This window comes from Peromyscus maniculatus, chromosome X (assembly GCF_049852395.1).
Source record: "Peromyscus maniculatus bairdii isolate BWxNUB_F1_BW_parent chromosome X, HU_Pman_BW_mat_3.1, whole genome shotgun sequence".
Taxonomy (NCBI): domain Eukaryota; kingdom Metazoa; phylum Chordata; class Mammalia; order Rodentia; family Cricetidae; genus Peromyscus; species Peromyscus maniculatus.
This window is the reverse complement of record NC_134875.1, coordinates 78,344,351-78,369,957: the sequence shown is the minus strand read 5'-3', so window position 1 is coordinate 78,369,957 and position 25,607 is coordinate 78,344,351. Positions and strand designations below refer to the sequence as shown.

At 37.2% G+C, this 25,607-nt stretch overlaps 1 protein-coding gene across 3 annotated transcripts; it reads left to right on the top strand.

The window, feature by feature from the left end:
- Window positions 1–341: 341 nt before the first annotated feature.
- Window positions 342–23,122, top strand: Tbx22 (T-box transcription factor 22). Of its 3 annotated transcripts, none has more exons than XM_015986267.3 (10): window positions 342–499; window positions 9,922–10,098; window positions 10,654–10,831; window positions 11,617–11,718; window positions 13,147–13,321; window positions 14,273–14,437; window positions 14,753–14,817; window positions 15,219–15,304; window positions 18,038–18,669; window positions 21,386–21,525. In XM_015986267.3, the coding sequence occupies exons 1-9, from the start codon at window positions 460–462 to the stop codon at window positions 18,634–18,636; spliced, it is 1,587 nt and encodes a 528-aa protein (XP_015841753.2). In that variant the 5' UTR covers window positions 342–459; the 3' UTR covers window positions 18,637–18,669; window positions 21,386–21,525. The 3 variants fall into 3 exon arrangements, with proteins under 3 accessions (XP_015841753.2, XP_076417680.1, XP_076417681.1); XM_076561565.1 differs by having other exon boundaries at window positions 10,651–10,831; XM_076561566.1 differs by lacking the exon at window positions 10,654–10,831 and having other exon boundaries at window positions 407–499; window positions 21,386–23,122.
- The last annotated feature ends 2,485 nt before the right edge of the window (window positions 23,123–25,607 follow it).

Genomic DNA, 25,607 nt, shown 5'->3' with positions numbered 1-25,607 from the left:
GATAGAAATGAGAACATTGCATTTTAAAGTCAATCCACATCTTATTCTGTTTGTTCAGTCCTTGGGAGGCACTACTCCCCCTTACATTTCCCTCTAGATATGTCAGCCTAAAGCTCAGAGAAGGGCACAGTGAGGCAAGGATGCAAAGGGAGACACAGAGAGGATGTCCTCCCAGCACCCCCAAAGCCCTGGAGGCTGAGATCATCTCATTGTGCTTGCATGGCTGACCTTGAGCCAAAGCAGGTTGAAATTGCTTGGAAGAAGGTCCCAGCAAGATCAGTTCTAGGAAGTAACAAATTTTGCTCCACCCACTCACTGCTGGAAAGAACTGCAAGTTCTCTTGTGCAGTTCACTTGTGCCCCAACCCTAGGCAGAGTGACCTCTGGGCTCCCAGAAGAGCTAGTGTGGGCATTTTTGAAGTGAAAGAGCTCAGTCTGAGACTCGTCGGGCATTACCATCATGAGCACACAGAGACCCACTGCTACTTCTTGCCTACCAGGTAAATTCCCCATACTTTCTCGCCAGGCTGTTGCTTTTTTGGGGTGCCTTCTGCAAAAGTGTTCTTTATAGGCTCTGTCATCCCTCTTAGATATCATTAGTCAAGTCTTTCAGGTTAGGAAGATTCAGCTGAAGTCAGACTTGGTGTCAAATTCCTTCACCTGGAAACTGACAGATTTCCTGAAATCACTGCTTCCTAGAGCAGTGATTCTCAACCTGTGGGTTGCGAGCCCTTGGGCAAACTTGTATCTCCAAAAATATCACACCACGATTCATAACAGTAGCAGAATTATAGTTATGAAGTAGCAATGAAATAATTTTATGGTTGGGGTTACCACAACATGAGGAACTGTATTAAGGGGTCACAGCATTAGGAAGGTTGAGAAGCACTGGTTTAACAGATAATAAAATGTATATGGTACAGGGCTGGGACAGAAGGCACTGAAGCAGAGGAGATTATGCTTCCATCAAGTTAGGAATGCCAAAGTAAATTTAGAGGGGCTAGGTGTGAGAAGAGATACTTGTGCCTGACTAAAAAGTGAGAACAGTGGCTAACATGGAAGACTGTTAGCTGAGTGCTTAATATTGAGAGGTGACCTTGCAGGCAGTCTGTGAGCAATGATGCCTTCTTCACAGGCTCTTCCCTAAGGAGCCCTGGCTTGCTGAGCCAGAAGGGTGTGGTTCTTTCTGTGGCCCCTTGTATGCACTTGCATCCACAGGGGGCAGCAGAGTTTGTCAAAGGATGTCTTTTATTTGTTCATGTTTTCTCTCAAGAGACCTTGAGTTCAGATACAGCAATTGTAACACACGCAGCCACACACACACACATATCCATCCTCCCCACACAAGAATACATACCAAATACACTTTTATTCAGACTAGTAAAAGATAATATAGAAAATACATAATAGTGAAAGGAACATTACAGTAGTTATTGTAGATTTGGCACAATCATTCCTTCATTCCCAGCTCTTCTGCCTGTTACTGAAAGAGCAAAGGGTACATAAAAATGGCAGAAAAAGAGAAATGTGGAAAATGAAAAATAAAATACATTAGGGGAGAGAGAGAGAGAGAGAGAGAGAGAGAGAGAGAGAGAGAGAGAGAGCAATACATAGGAAAAGAAGAAAGAGAATGCCAGAAATTAAGAGACATAAAGAAACATGAAGGAGAAACCTCAAATAAGTAACAGGTGTCAGTGAGATAAAGATAAGCAAATATACAGAAACAGAAAGGGACCATGAGGGATAAAGAAGAGGAATAGAGACCCACTGAGCATTCTGTCTGTGAGTACCACATCTGTAAGTCTGCTTTCTTGCTTCTGGAGAACTTGAGGAGATAAACTGGAAGTCTTCAAATTGCAGTATTCCTCTCAAGCATGTTACAGAACCTCCTGTTCCCTCTACTGTAGTGACTTGAGTTAATCAGTACAATGCCCATAAAAGACAGCAAATTTGCATCAGATAAAAACACCATCACATTAAAAAAACAAGTTTCATTCAGGAGCTAGAGATATGGCACAGCAATCAAGTGCACTGGCTGCTCTCCTAGAGCTTCTGAGTTCAATTCCCAGCAACCATGTAGTGGCTCACAACAATCTATAATGGGATCTGGTGCCGTCTTCTGGCGTGCAAGCATACATGCAGACAGAACACCCATACATAAAATATATAAATAAAATAAAATAAAATTTCATTCAAGACTGACTTTAAAATGTTTATAATACCAAAACAAAATAATGATGAAAGGTAGGTAGAACATCAGTCAAGAAAGAAATCATCACTTTATAGATATCTTCATAATTATGAGTAAAATATGCAGTAATTTTCACAGAATACACAGACACAAACACAAATAGCTATTCCGATTTTTTTATTCTGTCAAAACAAGTAAGGTGAATTAAAACATAACGAAATACTCTAGTCAGGGCTGGAGGAATGGCTCAGCAGTTAAGATCAACTATTGTTCTTCCAGAACACTTGAATTCTATTCCTAGTGCTCAACTGAGGCACTTCACAGCTGCCTGTAACTCCAGCCCTATGGGATTCCGCCTCCTCTTCTGGACATCACAGGCACCTGCCCTCACATGTAGGTACTCACACACATATACACACCCATATATGTAACTAAAAATAACAACAACAGTATTACTAGATCTTTAAAAATGAAATACTGTAGTTAAGGAGACAAGGGGAGATGTCAAACAGATGGCTGTTAGACAAGGAAGGGATGAAAATGTATATGCCTGCCAATGAAAATGAGTGGAAGTTTAACAACCATGATGCATACACAGAGGACCTGGTGCAGAACCATGCAGGCCCTGTGCTTGCTGCTTCAGTCTCTGAGTTCATATGAGCCCTGCTTAATTGATTTAGGGATACTTGTTCTCCTGGTGTCCTCCATCCCCTCTGACTCTTAAATTCTTTCTGCTTCCTCTTCCATGGGACTCCCTGAGCTCTGAGGGGAGAGATTTGATGGAGATATCCCATTTAGAGTTGTTTATTCCAAGGTCTATTTATATCTTTCAGCTTAGCATTTATGAGACTCCTGGGTCTCTGATTCTTGTGCCTACTCTTGGGCTCTTCTCCTTCTGTTGGTTTACCTTGTCCCACTTAAATATGGTGGTTTTTGTCTTATCTTACTATATTTTATATTGTTATGTGTTATTCTTTTGTCTTAGAAACCTGTTCTTTTCTAATGAGAGACAGAAAGGGAATGGCTCTGGATGGGAAGGGTGGGGCAGGAACTGGGAGGAGAAAAGGGAGGGAAAACTGTAATTAGGATATATTGTATGAGAAAATAATTTATTTTCAATAACAGAGGAAAATAAAATAGACAAAGAAAAAGAAAGTTTAACAGCCAAGATATAAAATATTGAGTAGTCATTAGTTCAGGTTGACATTTGCAAAATGCATGTCCATGTGATAAAATAGATTAGAAGCACTATCTGAAATGAGTTGTGACTATTGATACCAATTGCTTTAATGTTTACTAAAATACTAGCACATTGAATCCTGTAATCCAACTATTTATCTAAGTGTCATTTGCATAACTGCATTGAAAAATTAAAAACAATCGCCCTCCATGAGCAATATGCAAGCATAATTTCAACAATTATGGATACACTATCATAAAATACAAAGTTGAATGTTCCAACAATCTAGCAACCTTATTGGTAATGTCACATGAGTCATGTGTTAGGCTGGAGACACAAAGGCAGAGGTTTGAGAAGTGGCAGTCATTTTACTGAGATGATTTACTAAGGTAATTTTTAAAAATATTCTAAGTCAGCAATAATCAAGTGAAGTGTTTTCAGGGTATATATTGTAGCACAAAAGTTTCAATGCTAACACACATACCCATCATTTTTGCTCTTTCTTCCTCTTCTTTTTTTATCTAGGAATTCAATTTGGTAAATACAAAGAGTATATTCTTGCTTCTTTTTAGTGGTTCCTCTGATATAACTCTCCATAATTACCTTTATTGCTTTATTACTGACAGTTTTTGGTACCTAGGATATTCTGACTTGAACGTCTACTTTAAGCAGGAATGTTTATCTAGTTGTGTAAAAAAAAACTTGTAAAGGAAGACAGTGGGTAAAAGTAAGCATAACTTCAGCATTAAGCATAGTTACTGTAGATGTCTACCTACATTTAATATTTTGATAGACTTAAGGGAAACACTTCATCCTCCCACTGTTGTAGATGCTAGGTATTGCTGAGCTCTAATCCAACGAAGATCATTATTGAGATATGGAAGGAATCCACTTACACCTTTTCACTTGCCCTAAGCATGATGGAGTGGAGTAATACATTAAGGAGTGAGAATATACTAGAATACCTAAAGAAGGGAGTTCTAGAGATTACAAAGGCGTAAGATTTGGTGGACTACAGCCTATGGTGTGAATGTTTCCTTCTTTGTGGCAGGTCTGGTTCATGCATGTTTAGATTAGACAAGGTTAGAGGAAAATGGCCCACTGATTTGAAGTCAGGGTTTGGACTGTGTTGCTTGCATATAAAATAATTTGGTGAAAAGTTATGTGGAACAGAATTATAAAAGTATGTTTTCCCCTAGCTTTAGAGAAATGAAACGATTCTTCACAATATCTTCCAATAATTCGTTATTGGAATAAACTTGGTATATTCCTTTTCAAGTGACCTATGCTGGCCATATTTTTGATATCCCTGCAGTTTTGTTGGTTTGCTCGTTGGCTTATGTGCTGAGGATTGAACATAGGACCCTGCACATGCTAAGACCTAAACTTTGACTTCACACTATTTTATTAATAAAATAGTTGTATATATTTTTGGAATACAAGAAGATGTTTTGATACATATACACAGTCAGCACTTGTTATTGTAATAGTGCCAATAGAGCAACAGAGTGGTAACTTAAAAAGTGTAGATTTGATTCAGGTTTGATGTTTTAATGAGTGAAGACTGAAAGATGTAAGACTCTCCGTTATTAATTGTGTACATCATGACTACTCCTAAAAGAGCTGAAATGAACAGACAATACCTATTCTTGCAGTTACTCAGATAATTATATAATAGAGCAACCCATGTGTTTATTTTCTTCTTTTCTCTTATCCATTGACTTTGTCTGAAATTATTCAAGGATAAAATTATCCTTAGGGTTCTGAGGACAAAAGTGCTAACAAGAAACTAAGAAAATCTGGTAACTTTAAGTGATGAGTTAAGTGAAAAAAGAGTTATATGGCTTTGAGTATTAGAAATACAATGAGCCTAAGCCTAATGTTCTATTATCATAAGAAAGCCTTCAGTAGTTGTTAGTAATAAAACATAATTAAATTTAATAGAATAACTTTTCCTTCAGCTAAGTTTCCATCTGTCCCCTCGAGAAGAACATAGCTAGTAAGGATAAGAACTTATCTCCCCTCTCTGTTCTCTAACTCTCCCTAGGAACAAAGATGACAATGTTTTCCATGCATAACTCATATGCTCGCCTAACTCAATTGTTAGACTAATAAGCTCACAGAAGTTCTTGAGAGATCATACCAAATTAATACAAACCAGAAACTGAAAGATCCACTGTGAGAATTTACTTAATATGTGTTAGGGCAGTTTCCTCAAATCCCTGGAGAAAGAACACAGTTATATGTTACTGGCTTATCATTTACAAATCCATCTAATTATGTGAGACTATACACTTGCATTGCATTGATAGAATACCAAAAATATTATTACAAAAGCAAAGTTAATGAAGTCAAATTATGTGTTCTATTAGACATATTTTCCATGGATTTTGGAAACCCAAATGTAGTATTTTCGTTTCCTCCATTGACTCTAATTATTTAAAAAGTTTACAATTTAAGAATGATTAGTCTTAACATAGCTGATCTTTTGAATCTGATGTAAGTTGTGGGTCTTAACATTGGCCTGGATCTCTTCTCCTAGGGGTAGACTCAATTTACAGATGTATAGCTGATACAAAGACTAACACATTCTTGAAATTAACTTTTCTTTTCTCTTGAATGTTGAACACAGGTATGAACCCTGATTTAGGCATTGGGCTAAGTGCTTTACAGAAATTATTTTACTTGACCTTCTGATAGATCTTCTCTCTTACAGAAACATAGGCTATGATGACAGTATTATAGGGAAAATCTTAGATTCCTGGGGAGAAATTAGTTTAATGCCAACAAAAAGATTTCTGTAAGTCACTCAGAGGGTAGTACAGTCAGAATTTGAATTAAAACAATGTTAACCCAAAGTCTGTCTTGTTACACCTTCAGCTTTATCCCCGTTTGTCATCAGATTCCTGGGAGATCAGGTAGGAACTCAGATTACTCACTGAAGATTCTAGTTTGTATTGGAAGTTTACAATCCTCAGAGATTCAACAATTCAGGAGTTCCTTATCCCTAAAGGAAGAAAGAGGAAAGGAAGACCTTGGCATCAGGGTGATCTTCCAAAAACCTTGTCAAAGTGAATATAGTTTTTTCAGGATTTCTTCTGTCTGTAAGTGATGAAAAGTCATCTGAAACTCACTTAAGCAAACAAGGATGCCTTCCTGTTTTATGTAATTTAGCAAGTACAGGAAATGTTGAATTTGGGTACTCAAATGATATGATAGGGCTGCCCATATCTGACAATTCTTGCCTGTGCTTTCCCAAGGGTTCATTCTAGATAAAAAAAAAAAAAAGTCATGAAGAGGTGGATCTTGTGTCTGATTCACAGTCTACAAGGTTGTAACTACATAAAAACATCATAATATAATGGAGTGAAAAATCAAGGGAAAGAGAGAATAACAATTGAAGGAAGCAATCTCCATCAAGACATTGCTTGTGCTTCTGCTAAAAAGTAACATTAGGTGTCCAGTCAGGCTCCAAGTTCTAACTTTATTATATAGTATCTGTATGAAAATACAGACAGACATATATATCACATATATTTGAAATAATTCTCTCCAAATGAAGAGCGAGAGTGGAAATATCTCCACATATAAGTTTGGTATCAAAGTTTTAGTTTATAAGTACTGCAGAACCCAGGATACTACTCTAGGTAGACTTAGTTCCCTTAAATATAAGTTTTTTTTTTCATGTACATACACTTGCCTAGAAGCAACATTTTCATACTTTGTGTCATAAAAACTTTAACAATGTACCTGTTTATCATTATTAAAACGTATTACAGTGTTTGGTAGAGATACAAATTACTTTTCTATATTTTTAGATACAAATATCGTATTCAACAATAATTATAATAAATCATATGCCCTTTAATGAATATTTATCTTTAAGTATATAATCTTCTTTCTCCATTTTTCACTGCCACACCATGACAGAGAATCTCTTTGAAGGATCTTATGTGTTCCTGAAGTAAACCTAGGGTGTACAGAAAGGAGACTTCTATGTATAGATAGAGTATACATAGTGGATTGTCCCTCAAGCCCCCAGAACTCAGAAGCTCTGAGCATGAACAGCCCAGCAGATTGCAAAGCTGGTCCTGCCATGCTTGATTCTTGTAAACACAGGGTAACAAGAATTACTTGCACCTTAACCCAGCAAACCTGAGCAAGAGTGGAGCTACATTTTTGTCAGTGTAGTGTCATCAGATAATTACTAAAATGGGAAAAGGAAAGGTTTAGGTTACACAAATACAAAAGTTCTGGATGACTAAATTACATGCATATAATAAATATTAAAGAAGACATTTCTTGTAATACAGGAACTTTTATTCCAAGGTATGCTATTTCCTTGGTTAAAGAAGATCATATCATGGTAGACAGTGTGAAATACTAGAGCTGACATTGTAACAAACATCCTTTAACTTCTATAGAGATCTCTTCAAAACCTCTAGTAAGCAAAGCTTCCCCTTGCTATACAAAGCAGTGCTCTGCCTCTGAGAAACAAAATGAGTCAGGTTCAAAAGCAGGAAAATTCTAAGACAAGGGAGACAAATAATTGAAATGCTATACAGCTGTTAGCAGACTAAAATTAACCAATAACTCTTGTCTTTTCTGTTTCTGAACTGTACGTTTTAGATAAGAACATACAATAGTATATATATATATATATATTCTGAGTAAGAATGAATAACAAATATTCTGCCTCTTGATTTTAATAGATTAAAGAAATGTTCATGAGTTGTGGCAAAGATTATATCCAGTCCTGTATGTCTTCAATCCAAGTACTTTGTATATTGAAATTCTCCTTGCCCTATTTGCTTTTACTCTGCATAGGCAGGATAAAGGTAATTGTCTTCCAAGCTCTATACTCGAGCATACCCTTCAGTAGCATTCAGTCTACAAGGAAGTCTTTGCCATGGCATCTAACATCATTAGAGTACTTTAACCTATACTCAGTTATCTAAAAATGTCCTCCCCATAGCTGAATGACCCACCACTGCTTTAACAATTGTCCCATGGAAAATCTAAGCTTGCAGTTACATAGTTGAAATTGAAATGCTGTGAAGGTCTTTCATTCTTAAACTCGCTATTGGGATAACATACATTAATTCTAATTCCATTATATTGTAACTGGATTTGAATTGACTTTCAATGCCCTTTGACTAAACATATCCAAGGAGAAGAGAAGAAAATTTCCTAAAATGTTCAAATGTCACCAGCTTAGATTTCGTTTGCAAGAGTCCGAGAGCACCTGATTTCCTACTTCTAATGAAAAGTGAGTGACCAAGTGACAGCCACAAAAGCAAACATGTCATATTTGCAGACAAAAGTACTCCTTGAAAATGATGATAGTCTCTTCTGAACACAAAGAATGTTGTTACTTAGAAAAGTGAAACCCAACTCAGGAAGACATGTAAGAAGGCACTAAAACCAATTACTTAATAGTCAAGCACTGGAATTTTTCAACACATTGTTGGGAGCAAAGGTTCCCTTGTGCTGCTGGTAACTCTCTACTCCTTAGGCTGTTTTCAGATGTGTTGTGTGAATTTGAACAGGGTATGGAGGTCCTGCAGAAGCAGGGCTAGAAGGGACAGGTTGGCTCTATTCTTTGATCGTGCTGTCTAGGATACTCATGACATTCTTTACTTGAGTTCCCCCCACACACACACACCCACATACACTAATAAAAAGTGGTTATATGGGCACATCTACCTACACTGCCCTTGTAAGGTGCTAACTGCATAGCCCAGAAAGCTTGCACTCTCTTCTGTGTTTCCAGTGGTGTCACTGGGAGAGCAAAGAAGTCCTAGATATATTTATCTGAGTCTGGTTAAGTAATATTTGCTCTTTCTTGGAAAAGTGGCCCCTCGTGGGCAATTATTTCACATGTCTTAGCGTTTTACAATTTAATGTAAAACAGTAACCTTGTGTCTCCTTCTCCTCTTTCCTCCCGCCTATCTGGAGCCCCACTCCAACCAACCCCCAGTCTCTCCTCCCTACCAGACTAAAGTGTCACTCACAGCGCTTTTTTTTCTTTTTACGTTTCAACAGCTTCCAAAACAAACAGTGGAGGTTGTGACCGGCTGGGTATTCACTCAGTTGGATGCAACAGTATCTCTCAATCGCTTTGGCGTGAGCTGCCATTGGTGGCAGGTCTGTTCCCTAAAAGGCTAGCATTTGTCAATCTCTGGGCTTTGGCAGGTCCCAGAATCAAGGATTTGAGGACTGATGGTACACACGTGTCCACTGAGAGGGAGGAAAACTAAAAAGGAAGGGAGACTACACCTTGTAGAATTTCGACTCAAGTTTAATCTTTCTTCTCCTTTATTTTGTCTATTTAAATAAAAATACATTCATATATAACAGAGGGGGGGATTTTTTTTTTTGTTAAAGTGTGGATCCAAAAATTGGTTTTCAGATCTAAGACTTCTTTTCTGTGAGTTTTTTCTGTGAGTTTTTCCTCCCTTGCCTCTCATCTGCGCCCTCCCTCTCCCCCTCCCTCCCGAACCCAGCTCAGGTTGAAACTTTGCAGTGCACACTCACTTCTTCCCCTCCAGGGATGGCTCTGAGCACTCGAGCGCACGCCTTCTCGGTGGAGGCCTTGGTGGGGAGACCCAGCAAAAGAAAATCTCAAGACTCAAGAGAGGAGATGCAGCCTGGGCTGCAGGAAGAGCGGTACATACAGAAAGAGGAGGAGGTACCTAGCAGCGCTTCTGGGGACTGCAAGCAGCCGGGTGAGTACACTCTAGCAGCCCGGTTCCCTTAAGCGCTTTACCCGCGCTGGCTGGATCGGATCTTCTTCGCCTGGTTCATTGCGCTGTGGCAAAGATGTTCTGGCCCAGTCCCGCAGGTCAGGGTGTGGATTGCGGAACAAGTTAGCCACCTGACTTGAGTACAAATTTCAGAGAGTCTGAATCTCACTTGGAAATGCTGTGGTTTGTCTGCAATGAAAAGGAAGGTCCCACTTTTAGAGAAGTGAGTCTCACACCCCTTACAAAATTCTAAGAGCCTCTCAGTAGGAAGCAGGGTGTTCCCCAAATTCCCAAGAAAATCTAGCTTTAGAGTCAGCTTTTGGCAGGTTAGGGGTGAGAATTTTAAGGGTGCCACCTTTCATGGGATGCAAATTGGGACCCTCTCTACATTACTAAGCCACAAAGGATTTCGTGGGGGAACTTATGCATGTGACTGAAGTTTCCGGGAGGGAGGAATAGGTCTAACAGTTCAAAGATAGTCTCCAGACAAAAGGATGGGTGCAACCTGCCAAACTCTCAAACCCCCGTGTCTAGCAGAAAAGCGACCCAAGGCAGAATCTTCAAAAACTGCTTTCTCCTCCTGCTCTGGCGGCGAGAGCAACAGCCAGGAAAGTCCGCAAGAAAAAAATACTATCCAAGTGGAGCTTCAGGGATCCGACCTATGGAAGAGATTCCACGACATCGGGACTGAGATGATCATTACCAAGGCCGGCAGGTTCGCCTGGGGCAGTGATTTCCCTGAATCACACACAGTAGGCACTTAAGGAGGAGAAGCCAGTTTTGTAATGGGAAACTCCTCCCTCTCCTCGCTCTTTGGCAGACGATTTAAAGCCACGAACTCCTCAATTTGTTGCTCCGGGAAGTACCTAGCTAGCTGCATTAAAGAGACTACTCATATTTTCTGATACATCCTTACTCCAAAGACTCACTCTTCCAAGTCCTGCCTTTGTACTGTAGGCGAAAATCTAGACCTGTACAGGCAGGCAAGTGTCAGACCTCTCTAACTTTGTACTGCTGTGGGCAGCCTCTCAGTTCAAGCCTAGCAAATAGTGGCAAACAATACCCTAGCCACTGTCCTCCAGCACAGCATCCCTGGCTCAGACCACCTGGAAGCCAGCCTTTCCACCAGCTAACCATTTGGTGTGGGGCAGCCTCCTAATTAGTCTTCCTAATTTCAACCTTTGCAAATCTGCCTCTCATGCCCTTCCTCTACTAAAAGTACAGGAAAGGACTGAAACTTTTCCCGTCCTTATCATTTTGAATGACACGTGGCAGGTCGTGGAATGCAGACTTTTCATAAAGATAGTTGGTACCACTAGACAATCTCGGGCTTTTCAATCAACCATCTTTTTTCTTACGTAACAAATGCCACTTCCTGAACATGTCATGGAAAGGGAAGAGTACTGTATTTGTCCATCACTCATCTTCCTTCAAAACGTCTCTCATATCTGCCCTGTCAGGTTCTATTTTCCATCCAAACCCCTATTTTCTTTCCCACAGGCGTATGTTTCCTTCTGTTCGGATCAAGGTGAAAGGGATGGACCCAGTGAAGCAATACTATGTGATTTTGGATGTGGAACCAGTGGATTCCAAACGTTATAGGTAACTTGGTAGATAGGGTCCAAACAGGCTGAGGATACAGATTCAGAGCATCACTCCTGCAGCCTGACACCTGACAGCAGGATTTGAACAAAAGTATGCCCAGTGAGGACAGACGGTTGCTCATCCTTGGACTCAGATAGTTCAAATTTCTCATTTGAATCTGGGTCCAAAGTAAAGGAAGAGCAGGTCTTTCCTACTCCCTCCTCACGGAAGGTGATGTCAAAGAGCTTCTTATTGTACCCTAAGCCTACCCGCTGTTTGTGCCTTAGACATGTAAAATGTGGATGCTCTGGCGTCGCAGAGGCAAGAAATTTGAAAAACTTTAGAGAGACATGCTTTAGGCTCAAAGTGGACCCTGGCTTCTAGGATTAGGCTGTAATCTGGGCAGGTTCACAAATGATGTCGTGATTCCCCAAATCTAGTGGCAGGGTCCTAGGGTCAGCGCTGGACTTTTGCCCATCTGTTGTTCCTCTTTTAGATGTATGCCTGAAGGAATAGTCAGACAGTGCTGCGATTCTTTTATTCTTTTTGTTCCTTGAATACCTTGAGGAGGCTGGACCAAAGACAGACAAACTGTTGTAAAGATAAGAACCTTTTGAGCTAGCAGCACAGAAGGCACTGCCCTGCTGATGCTTTGACCGGGAGCTCTGGAAGTGAAGGGGAGGGTGCTGGGAAAGCAGCCCGAAGTCAGCTGGGTACAATCAACCCAGAGGCGCGCCTGGTGCCTGGCCCTTAGGAGAGAGGCCATCTAGTACCAGAGCTTCTTCTCAAGGCAAGAAAGTGCAACTCACCAGCCGGCTGGAACCTCCTCGGCTGGCCTGGAAACAGAAGCAGCTGCTTGCACTGAGGCTGTTTTGGGAAATGCTGAGTAAAACGTTAGTTTGAGATCGGAAACAGTTCAGGGAAAATCAGGCCTGAGGGCGCTCGAGGCGGACGGAGTTCCTTTAGTTTTCTGATGTGCAGTTTAGTTGGCAAAGGGGTGCAGAGCAAGAAAGGGCTTTCACTAAAACTATTAAGCGTGGGCTTAACAGACATAGTGCTTAGCCTTCTGCTTTGTTCCTCGTGCTTCTTGCTTGCTTGTCATTTGTGGATTTTTTTAGGCATCCCTACAGTGGGAAAAGGAATCAGACTGATTCCCTGCTACGGTTTCTGTGAGGAAATACCAGACACAGATATCCCATGCTGTTTTTACTCACCCGGGACACTTCCTTGCATTTTCGTGGCATATGCTTACTTACTGTTTGTTTGTTTGTTACCCTTGAGTGCTCTTTGAAAATGAAATGGGAGCTTCTGTTTAATTACTGGCCTTTGGAATAAGCGTTTTAATCTTTGGTGAGGCTCTTAGGTGGAGAACTCCGAAGCCTCTCATCCCTCTGCTTTGTGCTGGCTGAGCCTAAAACCACACCTTGCTCTTTTTTATTCTCTCAGGTATGTGTATCACAGCTCACAGTGGATGGTTGCTGGGAATACTGACCATTCGTGCATCACTCCCCGATTCTACGTCCATCCGGACTCCCCTTGCTCAGGAGAAATCTGGATGCGTCAAATCATTTCCTTTGATCGAGTGAAACTCACCAATAATGAGATGGATGACAAGGGCCATGTAAGTGAGCACAATCTTTCTCCTGGAGGAGGTAGGTGCCAAGGCCAGAGGTAGTCCTCAAGAGGGCATTCTTCTTTGTAAGTGTTGAATGTTTTGGAAACCAAGCTCTTGGATTTGTAAATCAGAGACCACAAAGGGCTCCTCCAAGCTCTGTGATCTAAAGTGCTGGACTGGGGGGAATGACTGCAGGGAACTTGAGGGCCCAAAGACCCCAAAGAAGAGACAAGTTTCAGCTAGAGAGGGTGTCCCATAGTGGAGAGTGGGAGGGCACACATCACAGGACTGTTAGGCATCTTGCCTTCCCTGGCAACACTGTGGAGTCTACACATTTGTTACAGATACAGCGGTGCCTTTGATACAGTGTGGTGGGAGGATGCAAGGCAGCAAATGAGAATCCAGACTGTCCATTTCCACAACATGCTGTCATGGGAGTCAGTTCCTCCTTATTTTCAGGTTTCCTGGATCTTGAGCCTTCTCCCTAGGTACACACTTCTGCCTGTGCCCTGCCAACCTAGTCTTGTGCCAGCCACAAAAGGAGAGAAGGAAACTACCAGGATTAGGAGGTGGGGAATATCAGGTTTCTAGCCACATTTGGTACCATCAGTTACTGCCCAGAGAATTTATATCAGGTGATCAGGTACTCATGACACATCCACATCACATGGTCAACCACATTTGGAAGCAGGAAAGGCCCCAATCTGGCTATGAAATTTGCTACATGGTGTCAGTGTCACTGTGGTGCCTTCCTCTGGAAAGCCTTCAGCCAGGAGGGGTTCTGTTGGGGACCAAGCCCGCAACAAAGTTCTGATTTGTGGTTATCTGAGCCTTCCTGCATACTGTTATCTAGCGTGTTTTTTTGGGGGGGTGTCTTCACTGGGGGTTATCATCAACAGGGGGTGGTGTTGGGGAGAAGTTGGTGTTTCAGATGGTATCTAATCATTTCTCCCTTAGATCATTCTGCAGTCCATGCATAAGTACAAACCCCGTGTGCACGTGATGGAGCAGGACTGTAGGATTGACCTGTCCTTGATTCAGTCCCTTCCTACTGAAGGAATTAAAACATTCTCGTTTGAAGAAACTGAATTCACTACAGTGACAGCTTACCAAAACCAGCAGGTAAAGCTGTCTAGACCTCAGAAGTGGGAGTGGCCCCAGTGGGGTATGGGATAGAATCAAGCAGCATTGTGTGGGTTACATTGTAAACAATGGCGGGGGAAAACTTTACTTCATTATTAAGTGACATTTGATAGAAAGTGATATGGTTCTTCTGTTAAACAGGAGATCATAGCAGAAGGGACAAGTAGGCCAAGGAGACAATCATCTTAAATCTGACTTAACTGTGTGCTTGAATTTTTTTCCACATTATAATGCAAGACTGTTGCTGAGAACATAGCCTGGACTTTTCTCTATGTCTTTCTTTTGAATTCATAGATTACAAAACTGAAAATAGACAGGAATCCTTTTGCCAAAGGATTTAGAGATCCTGGGAGAAACCGGTAAGTAAAGCAGCATTCAAATTTAATATTTGGATAGCCCCTTAATAACTACTAGAAATAATAGGTAAGTAGAATTGCAATCATAGAGAATATTTATGTAGCTCTTTTATGAGTAAAAAAGATTATATAACCGTGGGTCAGAAGCTTACACTTTTATGGATAGTAGGTGGTAGGAAAGAAACTGCATGTTTGGATGCCATGCCTTTTTCTACTGTACCTCCTGGCCAGTGGTAAGGTATTATGCAGTATAGATGTGGAGCTTACAGAAATGTAGTCAGATCCTAAATATGAGTGAAAATAATAGCTCAGATGATTACTCATAAAATATAACAGGTTTATATGAATCATTATATTCACTAAATGTTTTCTGGAGTTGCTGAAAAGTAAATATCTTTTTTTAGGGGTGTATTGGATGGGTTTTTAGAGACCTACTCCTGGAGGCCTTCCTTCACTATGGATTTTAAAACCTTTGTTGCCGACACACAAAGTAAGAAAACTTTTAACTTTCAGTTTTATTTTTACATATTAATGCAGTAACAACAGCCATAATTCTTATATCAAATACTACACAAAGGAATAAATATATGCCAGAAAATGTGTGTTCACAAACAATATGTATTTGCTATGTGGGGAAGTAAGAAGCAAAAACAGAGACAAACTGACACCTAAGGGAGATAATAAAGTTATGTTGCTGGTGGAATTTATTGCTTATCTAGCTTATGGAATTATCTTACACTCTTATCATGACATCATACATGGATTGTGTCTTTGGCCCATTTGTGGCTTAATTTGGAAATATATTAGCTATATAAGTTATTTTTATCTTTACTATATGTTTGAGTTATTTCATTTGTTTTACCTTTACATAGTTCTAATTTACCTTTGTATTGCATGAGAAGTAAATATAAAAAAATAAAAGTAAATATCAAAATAACCCTAAATGATCACATCTAGTTTATTTTCATATATAATTTGCTCTTATTTTCACATTATTTAAAAAGTCATTGAACACATGGTAGAATTTATAGAATGTAGAGTAAAATGCATGATGAGCATGGTAGAGGAGCTAGGAAGAAATAAACACAAGTATGCAATTATAAATTCTTATACAGGGTATGGCATCATACTACTTGAAGGGAAACAGAAAGTAAAGGATTAATACTACAAAGAGAGAGTAATAATTAAGAAATTATGATTAATATGCCAAGAAGGAAACTGTCAGCATACAAAATCACAAAATGAGCTAAATATAACATGGATATGGTGCTTTGTCTACTTTTTTTTTAAATGCTTTAACTTACACATTAAAATTGAGTGTATTAGTGGGGTACCCTGTGATGTTTTTATTCACGTATACATTAAAAATATTTAGTCTCATTCAATTATATTTATCTCCTCAAGCATTTTTTACCTTTATATGGGGAAAACTTTCAAAACCCACTGTAGTATTTGCCAAAGTACAATATTAACTATTAACTAGTCTCCTGCTGTGCAGCACATGTGAACTTCTTGCTAGTGTCTCCCTATAACTTAGAAGCCACTGACTTGACATTTTTTCATCCCCTTTTGACCCCCATTTCTGGTAGCCATTATTACGTTCTCAGTTGTCATCACCTTTATATTTCACATATGAGTGAAGCCATACAGTAACTGCATCACAACCAATTTAATTATCATAAGTCTAAAAATATTTGTAATTTGTTTCTTCTCAGACAGCGCATTGCCTGATGAAAGCATCATGACCATAGTTGGATAATACATGTGTTTTAGTAAAATAATCTATAACTTTATTTCTGAAATATTTAACTATAAATAGAATACTTTATTTGTAAACAGCATAAAACTTTCTCCACTCATCTTTACCCCATTAAAGTACACTTGGCTTTGGACATTTACTTAACATTATTTTTATGGAGCAAGATATCAACATTATGCTTAAGTTTTACATGATGCCATAACAAGTAATTGTAATGTGAAGAAAGGAGATATAATCATTTGTTGAAATGATGTGATTTAAAAAGTGGCATAGAAAACTATGAGCAGTTGTTTTACTAGAATAATTCAACTGACAACATTAGGCAGCATGCTTTTAAAATATCCAAATAATCTAATTTCAAAAAAAGACAAAAGTAACCATTAATTGGTCACTTAAAATACAGTTAATTACATCATTTACAGTGTGAAGAGTTCAGTCATATGGGAGAGGAGCAGTCATTTTTAAAATAACTTTTGACTGATTTATTACATGTATTTGTCAATCTGCTGATAAAATATTAGTGTATGTTTATATTTACATATACCCAAGAAAAATAACAAAATTATCAATAAAATCTCCCAACTTCATCAAGTATGGCCAAACATAATTGATTGAATTCAAACATTTACAAAAATAAAGGTCAGAGTCTAGATTGCCCTGTACCATATACATTTTATTATCTGTTAAACCAGTGGTTCTTAACCTTCCTAATGCTGTGACCCTTTAATACAATTCCTCATGTTGTGGTGATCCCCAACCACAAAATTATTTCATTGCCACTTCATAACTGTACTTTGCTACTGTTATGATTTATAATGTAAATAACTGATATGCATCCCCCCAAATGGGTCGTGACTCACAGGTTGAGGACTGCTGTGTTAAACAACAAAAGACTTTGGATATCATAAAGTAAACCCTTTCCTTCTCACCTTGATGCTTCTTAATTTGAAACACTGTCTTCAGTTCTTGATAGAAAAGAACAATGGAAATCTCCCCATCTATGATTTTCACATAAGACAAAATATTAGTGATTGTTAATATTTTCTCAATAATAAAATTATTTTCACAGTTACTTGATTTTTACACTGAAAAAAAATCTGTAAAATCCCAGACAACAAATTATTTTTGTTCAATGTGCAGATTTTAAAATAAAAGATTAGCTTTTATTTGTAATATATTATTGGCTGAGTTACATATGGAGCTTCTCTAACTGTTGGATAAAATGTAAAGAGCTCGAGTATAGTGAATGTCCGGTGTGTGATGCACAGTAGCAGAAGTGCCATGATTAGAGCTACGATGTTCAGAGTCAGTTAGAGGAATACAAATATCTTTTCCCAAGCTAAAAGGACTGTGAACTTGCAAGGAAAACCACTCCAAGAATGGGACAGAAAGGGCAATAGATATGATTACTGGTTCCCCAGGAAAATCAGGTTCATTATTCACTTACTGACTTGTCTTTGACAGGTGGAAGCAGTGGTTCATCTCCAGCGACCTCTAGTGGAGGAGCTCCCTCTCCTCTGAACACCTTACTTTCTCCTTCTGGTTCTCCACCTACACCTTCGTTTCACATACCTCCAGGCTCCTTTGGAATGACCTATCCAGAGACATACCTGCACAATATAAACCTGCCCTTCTGTTACAAGATTTGTCCAACTAATTTTTGGCGACCACAACATTTTGTCTTACCTACTCCGGAAAGGCTACCAAGCTTCAACAGTTCTCAGTCTTTACCCCCACTCATGATGGAAGTGCCCATGGGATCATCCAGGGGCATCATCAATTCAAACAGTGGGTTACATGAAGACTGCAATGGGCAGTGTCTACAAGCATCTCATTCTGCCAATCAAATTTTATATGGATTACAGAATCCTGGAAACATTTTCCAGCCAAACCCCATTGCCCAAGAAACACTCAGTTGCCCTTTTCATCCTCCCCATGGCTGTTATAGGAACAACTTCTCCATGCCATCTAGACTCGAAAATGCTACCAACCATCTCAGTGAAAATGACAACAATCAGATTTCTAATTCACATTGGTATCCAGCAGTCAACCATTGCCTTTAATGGGACAACAATCACATTTTAAGACACTTACATGTAAGCACACATTTTCTTTATTTGTAACAAAAGAAAGGACAATGTCTCTTTAAAACTTCCTTACTGAACAGCATTGTTTTGTTTTGCGTTTGAAGGAACTTAACAAATATTTACAAGAATTTTCTATATAATGTTATCTCCGACCTGTAAGACTATGATATTATAATAGCCTTGGTCCTCAAATAAGTTACTTAATAAATATTGTTTGGTGAGATAAGCCATTAGTGATAATTAATGTCAAGAGATTGTCTCCAATTGCAGCATTGTCAACTCACCATACACCTGTGTTTTACCTATTAACAAAGACCAAAACAAGATGGATATAATTTGTGTAAAAACAATAAAAATATTTCAGTCCTATCTATGAAGGTTGGCTATACTATAAATATCTATTAAGCAATCATGGCAAAAAAAATTGAATCATTTGTTTGATTTGTATTTGCTGCTGAAGGAAATAGTAATTACAGTTTTGAGGTATAGACAGGGACATGTTTCCAAGTATTGGTTTCGATTAATCTACGTAGTCTGGATAATCTTCAATTCTAAAGGGGATGCAAAGATCAAATGAAAGGTAAAGCATTCCAAATAACTTTGATCTTTGTTTCCTTTTACTTTTGGATGTTTCACATATGAAGTCTGTTAATGTATTCCTTTAAAAAGCCTATTTATTCTACTGATCAAAATATATGATTTTAGTCCTTAAAAAAACTGAGACAATATTTGAAGAGAAAGAACAGATTTGAGTCCATAGTTACGAAAGTAGCATTACAATGGTAGAACTTAATTCCCATTTTCATATCTTGTGTGTTACTCATGGTAAATGAAATGGATAAAAGTAAAAAGTAACTTTATTTTAGCACTTGAATTTGAATAGACTCATTTCATCAATTCTTAAATTTCTGAGAATAATTTTTTATAAAGTATAACCATTCATTGCTTGTCTTTAAAATCAATGAAATATAAGCATTTATAGTAATAGTTGCAGTCATTTTATTAAGCCAAGGTCCTTTAATTACAGCAATATGACTGGACTTTTCCCAACACTAACAGATCTACCAAACACCTTTTCTTGTTTTTCTAAAACACACCAGGGACAGTGTATACTTATTATCATATGGACCAAAATAGTTATCTCATCCTAAATATTCCTTATAAATATGCCTTACTATAAAGCATTTGCTCCCAACTTCCAGAAATATAAACAGAACAGCACATGGTTGCATAAGACTAAATATTCTAATGAAGAGAATGCATTATTTGCAGCTTACACCAATGGGGAATCTATTGCAAAAGTCTCTGAGGCATGAAATACCTACTATTCAAGTTTGTTAAGAGAGGGATTAAAGAAACAAGTACACTTTTTTGCCTACCCTACAATAGGAACTCTGTAAAATACTTTAGTAAAATAAATTATGGATTTAACATAGCTGCCTTATCAAATTATAATGAAACTATCTGATAGTTTATGTGTATGTGATTACTTTATTAAGTATCAACAAAAAGTTATTTAACTGAAAATTAAAGAAAATATCTGCATTGTTCTTTAATCACTATGTAAGGGAATACATTAATTTAATAGCTATTCCAGGGTATATATACCAATGCTTTAAATGTCAGATATTTTTATGTGTTGCATTTGTAAATCCAAGAATACGTAATTATACTAGCAATACTTAATAGAGGCAAAATTTTAAATGCTAGTGTTTGGTATTCATCTTACGTTATTTCATAAAAAATAAAAGAGTTGTGCCTTCACACTTACAATTATAGTAAATGAGGGAAATCCTTCATGGAAAATTAGGCTTGGAGGAAACTTCCATCAAGTGGCCCTTTTTCTTCCTTGAAATAAACTCTTCATCTGTAGAAATCTGTTAACATGTCAAACTCATGCACATAAATGTTTAATACCCTTACTACAGCTCCTAAATAGATGCTACAGAACTCAAGAAAGTTGATAAATTGTGACTATAGTTACAGAACAGCAACAACAGAAATCTATCTGTCCACATTTAACTGCCTTACTTTTTCTAAAAAAAAAAGCTTTCAAAAGCATCTGGTTAAAGTGAGAAATTGTTAGCCAATGAAAGTGGCCACATGATACTGCATAAGTTCCAAATTAAAACTTCTATTTTCACCTGGTGTGAAGATACACACACACACACACACACACACACACACACACACACACACACACACACACACACGCATGCACCTCTTCTTTTAAAAAAACAACAGACTACATTTATATATCTGATTCTTAAACTGACCTGGTAAGTAACTTTCCCAGATAAAACTAGAGAAAATAAACCTTGCATCAATTTTGTAAAATTTTCACATTGAGTCAGGAAATAAGTGAATGATAACTTTATCCTTGTATAGTTTCCATTCAAACTTAGACCTGTAGTCAGATTCCCTGGACAGGAAAGTATTTTGTGAAATAGACAAGCTGAAATCAATGACAAAAGTTGAGCTTGGTTGAAGTTCTAAGTGGACAGATTGCTATATTACATTCCTTATTACATTTAAATATTAGTATTACTTTAGGTAACATGATTTTAGAACATCAATATCTTTACTGTTTCTTTTCACTGTTGGGTGCCTAAACTTTGTGAATATTATATTTTGGAAGGCCAAATTATAACTTTAACTTTATAGCATTTTAGGTTACATACTTTTAGAATCTTCAAATTAACTAATGTCATTTGCTTCTATTTAGTGTGTTTTGAAAATGAAGAGGCTTCTTCAAAGCTCCCAAGCTGTGGAGAGATGTTTCACACTGCTTTCAGGCATGAGTTCTCCATATGGGCTGAGAATGGACATGATTTCATTCTTCTGTGAGGTTGAAGTATGTCTGTGGCAGGAAAAGAAATGAGCTATTAGTCTCGGCAAGTGATGACTCAGTGAATAATGAGTCTTTGAAGCATCTGCATCTTATGTGCTGACAACATGACAAGGGTGCCAACAATGCACAAAGACAAGCATCTGCACTGGACATTATGAAAGACTTTCCTTAAGTTCTCCTAACCGTTTCTATTTTGCACCTTGGGGAAAATTAAGGCACACAAAGCAAGTACAAAGGTAGCCAGAATGTAGCTTAAATAAATGAGCTGTTTAAATACTAAAACATATTTTGCAAAAGTTTATATGCATGCTAACTTTTAGTATGTTCCAAGTAATAGAATGTATGTGTGTGTGTGTGTGTGTGTGTGTGTGTGTGAGAGAGAGAGAGAGAGAGAGAGAGAGAGAGAGAGAGAGAGAGAGAGAGAGAGAGAGAGAGAAATGGGACATTTTTTACATTTTTTGTTTCCTTATTTAATCTCACTAACAAGTTTTTAATATGTATGTAATTTTATAAATTAAAGATGTCACTCTAATATGTGTAAATATGCACACAATGCATGTGTGTGTATGTGTGTAATCTCCAATGGGATATTTCAATTTCTTTTTAAATGATTTATACTGTTTCTTCTCCCTCTCCTAAAGAGAGATTCTGTATAGAAAATCTACTCATTGGATACCAACATACACTATTAATTATGTATACTTATGTGGAGATACATATTTAAATATATTTAGTAATGTCTAAGTGCATATGCTGTACTTTGAAAATTGAGTTGACAGGGTATAAGTACAATTTTTTATTCCAATTTAAAGATACGTTGACTTTGTGGTGAAAAATATTTAGACAGCCAAAATAACAATCAATAATTTCTAGTATACAGCAATGGTTCATCAGTTGATTTCACTAGAATTTAACATGCCTATTGGAGCAATTAAAAACAAACCAAATGTATAGACAGCTTGGGCACTGGTGGTAGTTTCTTTGATATAACTACCTTGGTATACATTTGATCTCTTTTGATTTGATCTGCAATTAAATAATATTTTGTATTAAAACTATATAAATAAACATGGTTTGGATGGCAATATAAAACAGAATGAACAGATAACATAGAACATTTGAAATATACCCATATTAAAACTACTTACACATGTGGGGTGGCCAAATTTGACATGCTGTTTCAATAAAATATCGAGAGTAGAAAGATGAGTATCATTTCCTTTCAAAGTTTCAAATGTTCATGTTTACAAATTTGTCTTGCACATTAATATGTAAACATACATTATAGTGAGCAGATGTACAGGAAAATGTTATAGTAACTTTGTATTTAGTTCAAATGCATACACATGTTTATTGGCTATTTTTAACTACTTAAAAGAGTTACAATCATTAAAGTTAAATATAATAGAAAATTCTGAAAGTATAATACCATTAAACACTTTAATCAAATATTATTTTATTGTTATTGTTAAACATGAAAGAGTTTTGACTTTGATTTAATATCTCATTCTCATGCACATGATGATATAATCTAATATTTCTGTTATAAAATATGTAATTAACAACACTAATATAAAAAATAATAAAATCATGAGCTTCTGTTAGATAAAATTTGATGTCTTTGTATTTTATTAAGTATATAATTCACTCTTCCCGTTTTATGGTAATTTTTTAATGTAGTGCTATAGTACTTAACTTTTATTTAAATTTTACCTGGAATTTTCATATTTCATTTATAACAAAGATTGTGACCTAACCAATTAAGTAAATTTACTATTTTCTTTCTTGCTGAATTTTATAGATTTTTGGAAAGAATGTTGTCACAGAAACAACACACACACTTACCACATATAGATCTTGCTTTGAAAGAGGCAATAAAAAAATCAATGTTGAAATTCAAAAAATTAGTGCTGCACCCACACGGAAATGGTATTTTAATTTAATTAAAGAAAGTCATCCACAGGCCAAAGAGTGTTCATAAGACTAGTAGATACGTTTTGCAAATCAGAATTGACTTGTCTTTCATTTCTGATGGTAGACAGAGAGAAAACTGTTCAACAAAATTATCACTATGTTGTGACCTGTCACAATGCTTCTTTCTTTGTAGTTGTAACTTTTGAGGAAAGGTTGAATTCAGTACCACATCATAAAGGGCCCAAGTTCCACACATATGAGATTAAGGTATATGTAATCTGGTATTCGTACTCAAATGTTGCAACCAAGTTCAGCAGGTGTGAGGAAGCAAGACAGTTACCCTAAGCCCTGGGTTTTACAGTGGATAGTGAGCATGACCACGCCAATCTATGCTAACAAGGGCCTGAGACTACACACACACACACACACACACACACACACACACACACACACACACAACAACAACAACAACAACAACAACAACAACTTTTGTTTAGTTTGTTAATATACCCACCTTTCCTACTAAACCATGAATGAAGGAGGAATGGAATGTTTTTGAATAAAATTTATTTATTTTTCAACTTTATGTTAACTTGGAAGAATACAAAAAGCAAAACAAAAAGGTGAAGAATCACAAATAGTTTGTAGTTTGTCTTATATGCTGTGAGTATGTACACACACTAGACAATTTTATGTAGGTGATGTCATGCAATATTAACAATGATTCTCACACATAAATATTCAACAAACTAAGGTCCCCAAAGTAAGAGTAAATAACCAAAAATATGTTAAACCTATTTCACTGTAACTAACTGCTTTGGTTAGTTGTGGTCTTTCTTAGGTGGTTTTATATGACTTTTATTAATATTTTCCTATTTCTTTGAAAAATACATTTTAGTTTTCTCTCCTTTTCTGGATTTTTTGTTCTGCCTTTAATGAATGTAACTGGACATGTTTAAGGGACACACTGTACTGTTATGTTACTTGTGCATCACGTTGGGTTAATTCTTGTATCTATCACCTTAAGTACTTTTCATTTCTTTGGGAGCAAGAACATTTAGTCTTTCCTATTTATTTTGGGTATGGTTCATTATTGCTAACTGAAGTCATGGTACTATATAAGAAAGCATCCAGACTTTTTTCCCCCAGAGCTGAGGACCGAACCCAGGGCCTTGTGCTTGCTAGGCAAGCGCTCTACAACTGAGCTAAATCCCCAACCCCGTGCATCAAGTGTATCAAGACTTATTCTACCTAACTGAAGCTTTGTACACATTGACACCACTCTCCTGGTCCTTTAAAACCTCCAGTTCTTACCAGTCACTGGTAAGTGTATTTTTATTCTTTAAATGTATGAGAATAACTTTTTAAAACTCTAATATATTATTTTTCTTTCTTTGCATGTGTTCTCTCATTTAATATCTTCTAGGCAGTATAGACATTTTAGTGATATTAACTCTAATAATTCATGCTCAGGAGATATTTTCTATTTGTATCATCTTCAATTTTATTCCCTCAATGTTTTATTATTTTCATTATAGAAATCTTTCATTTCTTTGATAAAGCTATTTCTAAGCACTTTTTGTAGCTTTTTTTTTTTTTAAAGACAAGGTCTCACTCTGTAGTCTAGGCTGCCTGGAACTCACCATGTAGTTCAGTCTGGCCTTAAACTTACAGCACTTCTTATACCTCAGCCTTTTAAATGCTGGAACTGAACACATAAGGCATCTACTGGCTCTCTAGTTATCATAAATGGAAATGAGTTCATGGTTTAGTTTGCAACATGTTTGTCATTGACACATGGAAAGCTATTTACATATATTGGTTTTTGTGTCTTTTAATTTTAACAGTACATGTCCATTAGTTCTTACAGATTCTTAGATGGTCTTTAGGATTTTCCCTATATAAGACTACTTCCAAGTTAGTATTGTTGGACATCTGCACTCCTTCACTTATTCAACACTGTGAACAATTAGCCAAACATTAAATCAAACTGTTTATCACTAGATGAATTTCTAAAGATTATATGGTATATGTACACAAAAGAGAATACTATTTGTCCTAAAAAAAATAATAAAAATTTTGAGAGGCATTGCGTTAATCTGCATGAACCTGAACTGTGACAAATTTGATGCTTTGTTTTCCAATTTAAATAGCGTAAATTTCTTTTGTCATGATTCTGACT

Coding starts and splice junctions, on each gene's coding strand:
- Tbx22 (XM_076561565.1), top strand. CDS start 460: ATGAGCACACAGAGACCCACTGCTACTTCTTGCCTACCAG. Junction 500..9,921: donor TGCTACTTCTTGCCTACCAG/GTAAATTCCCCA, acceptor CTTCCCCTCCAG/GGATGGCTCTGAGCACTCGA. Junction 10,832..11,616: donor ATCATTACCAAGGCCGGCAG/GTTCGCCTGGGG, acceptor TCTTTCCCACAG/GCGTATGTTTCCTTCTGTTC.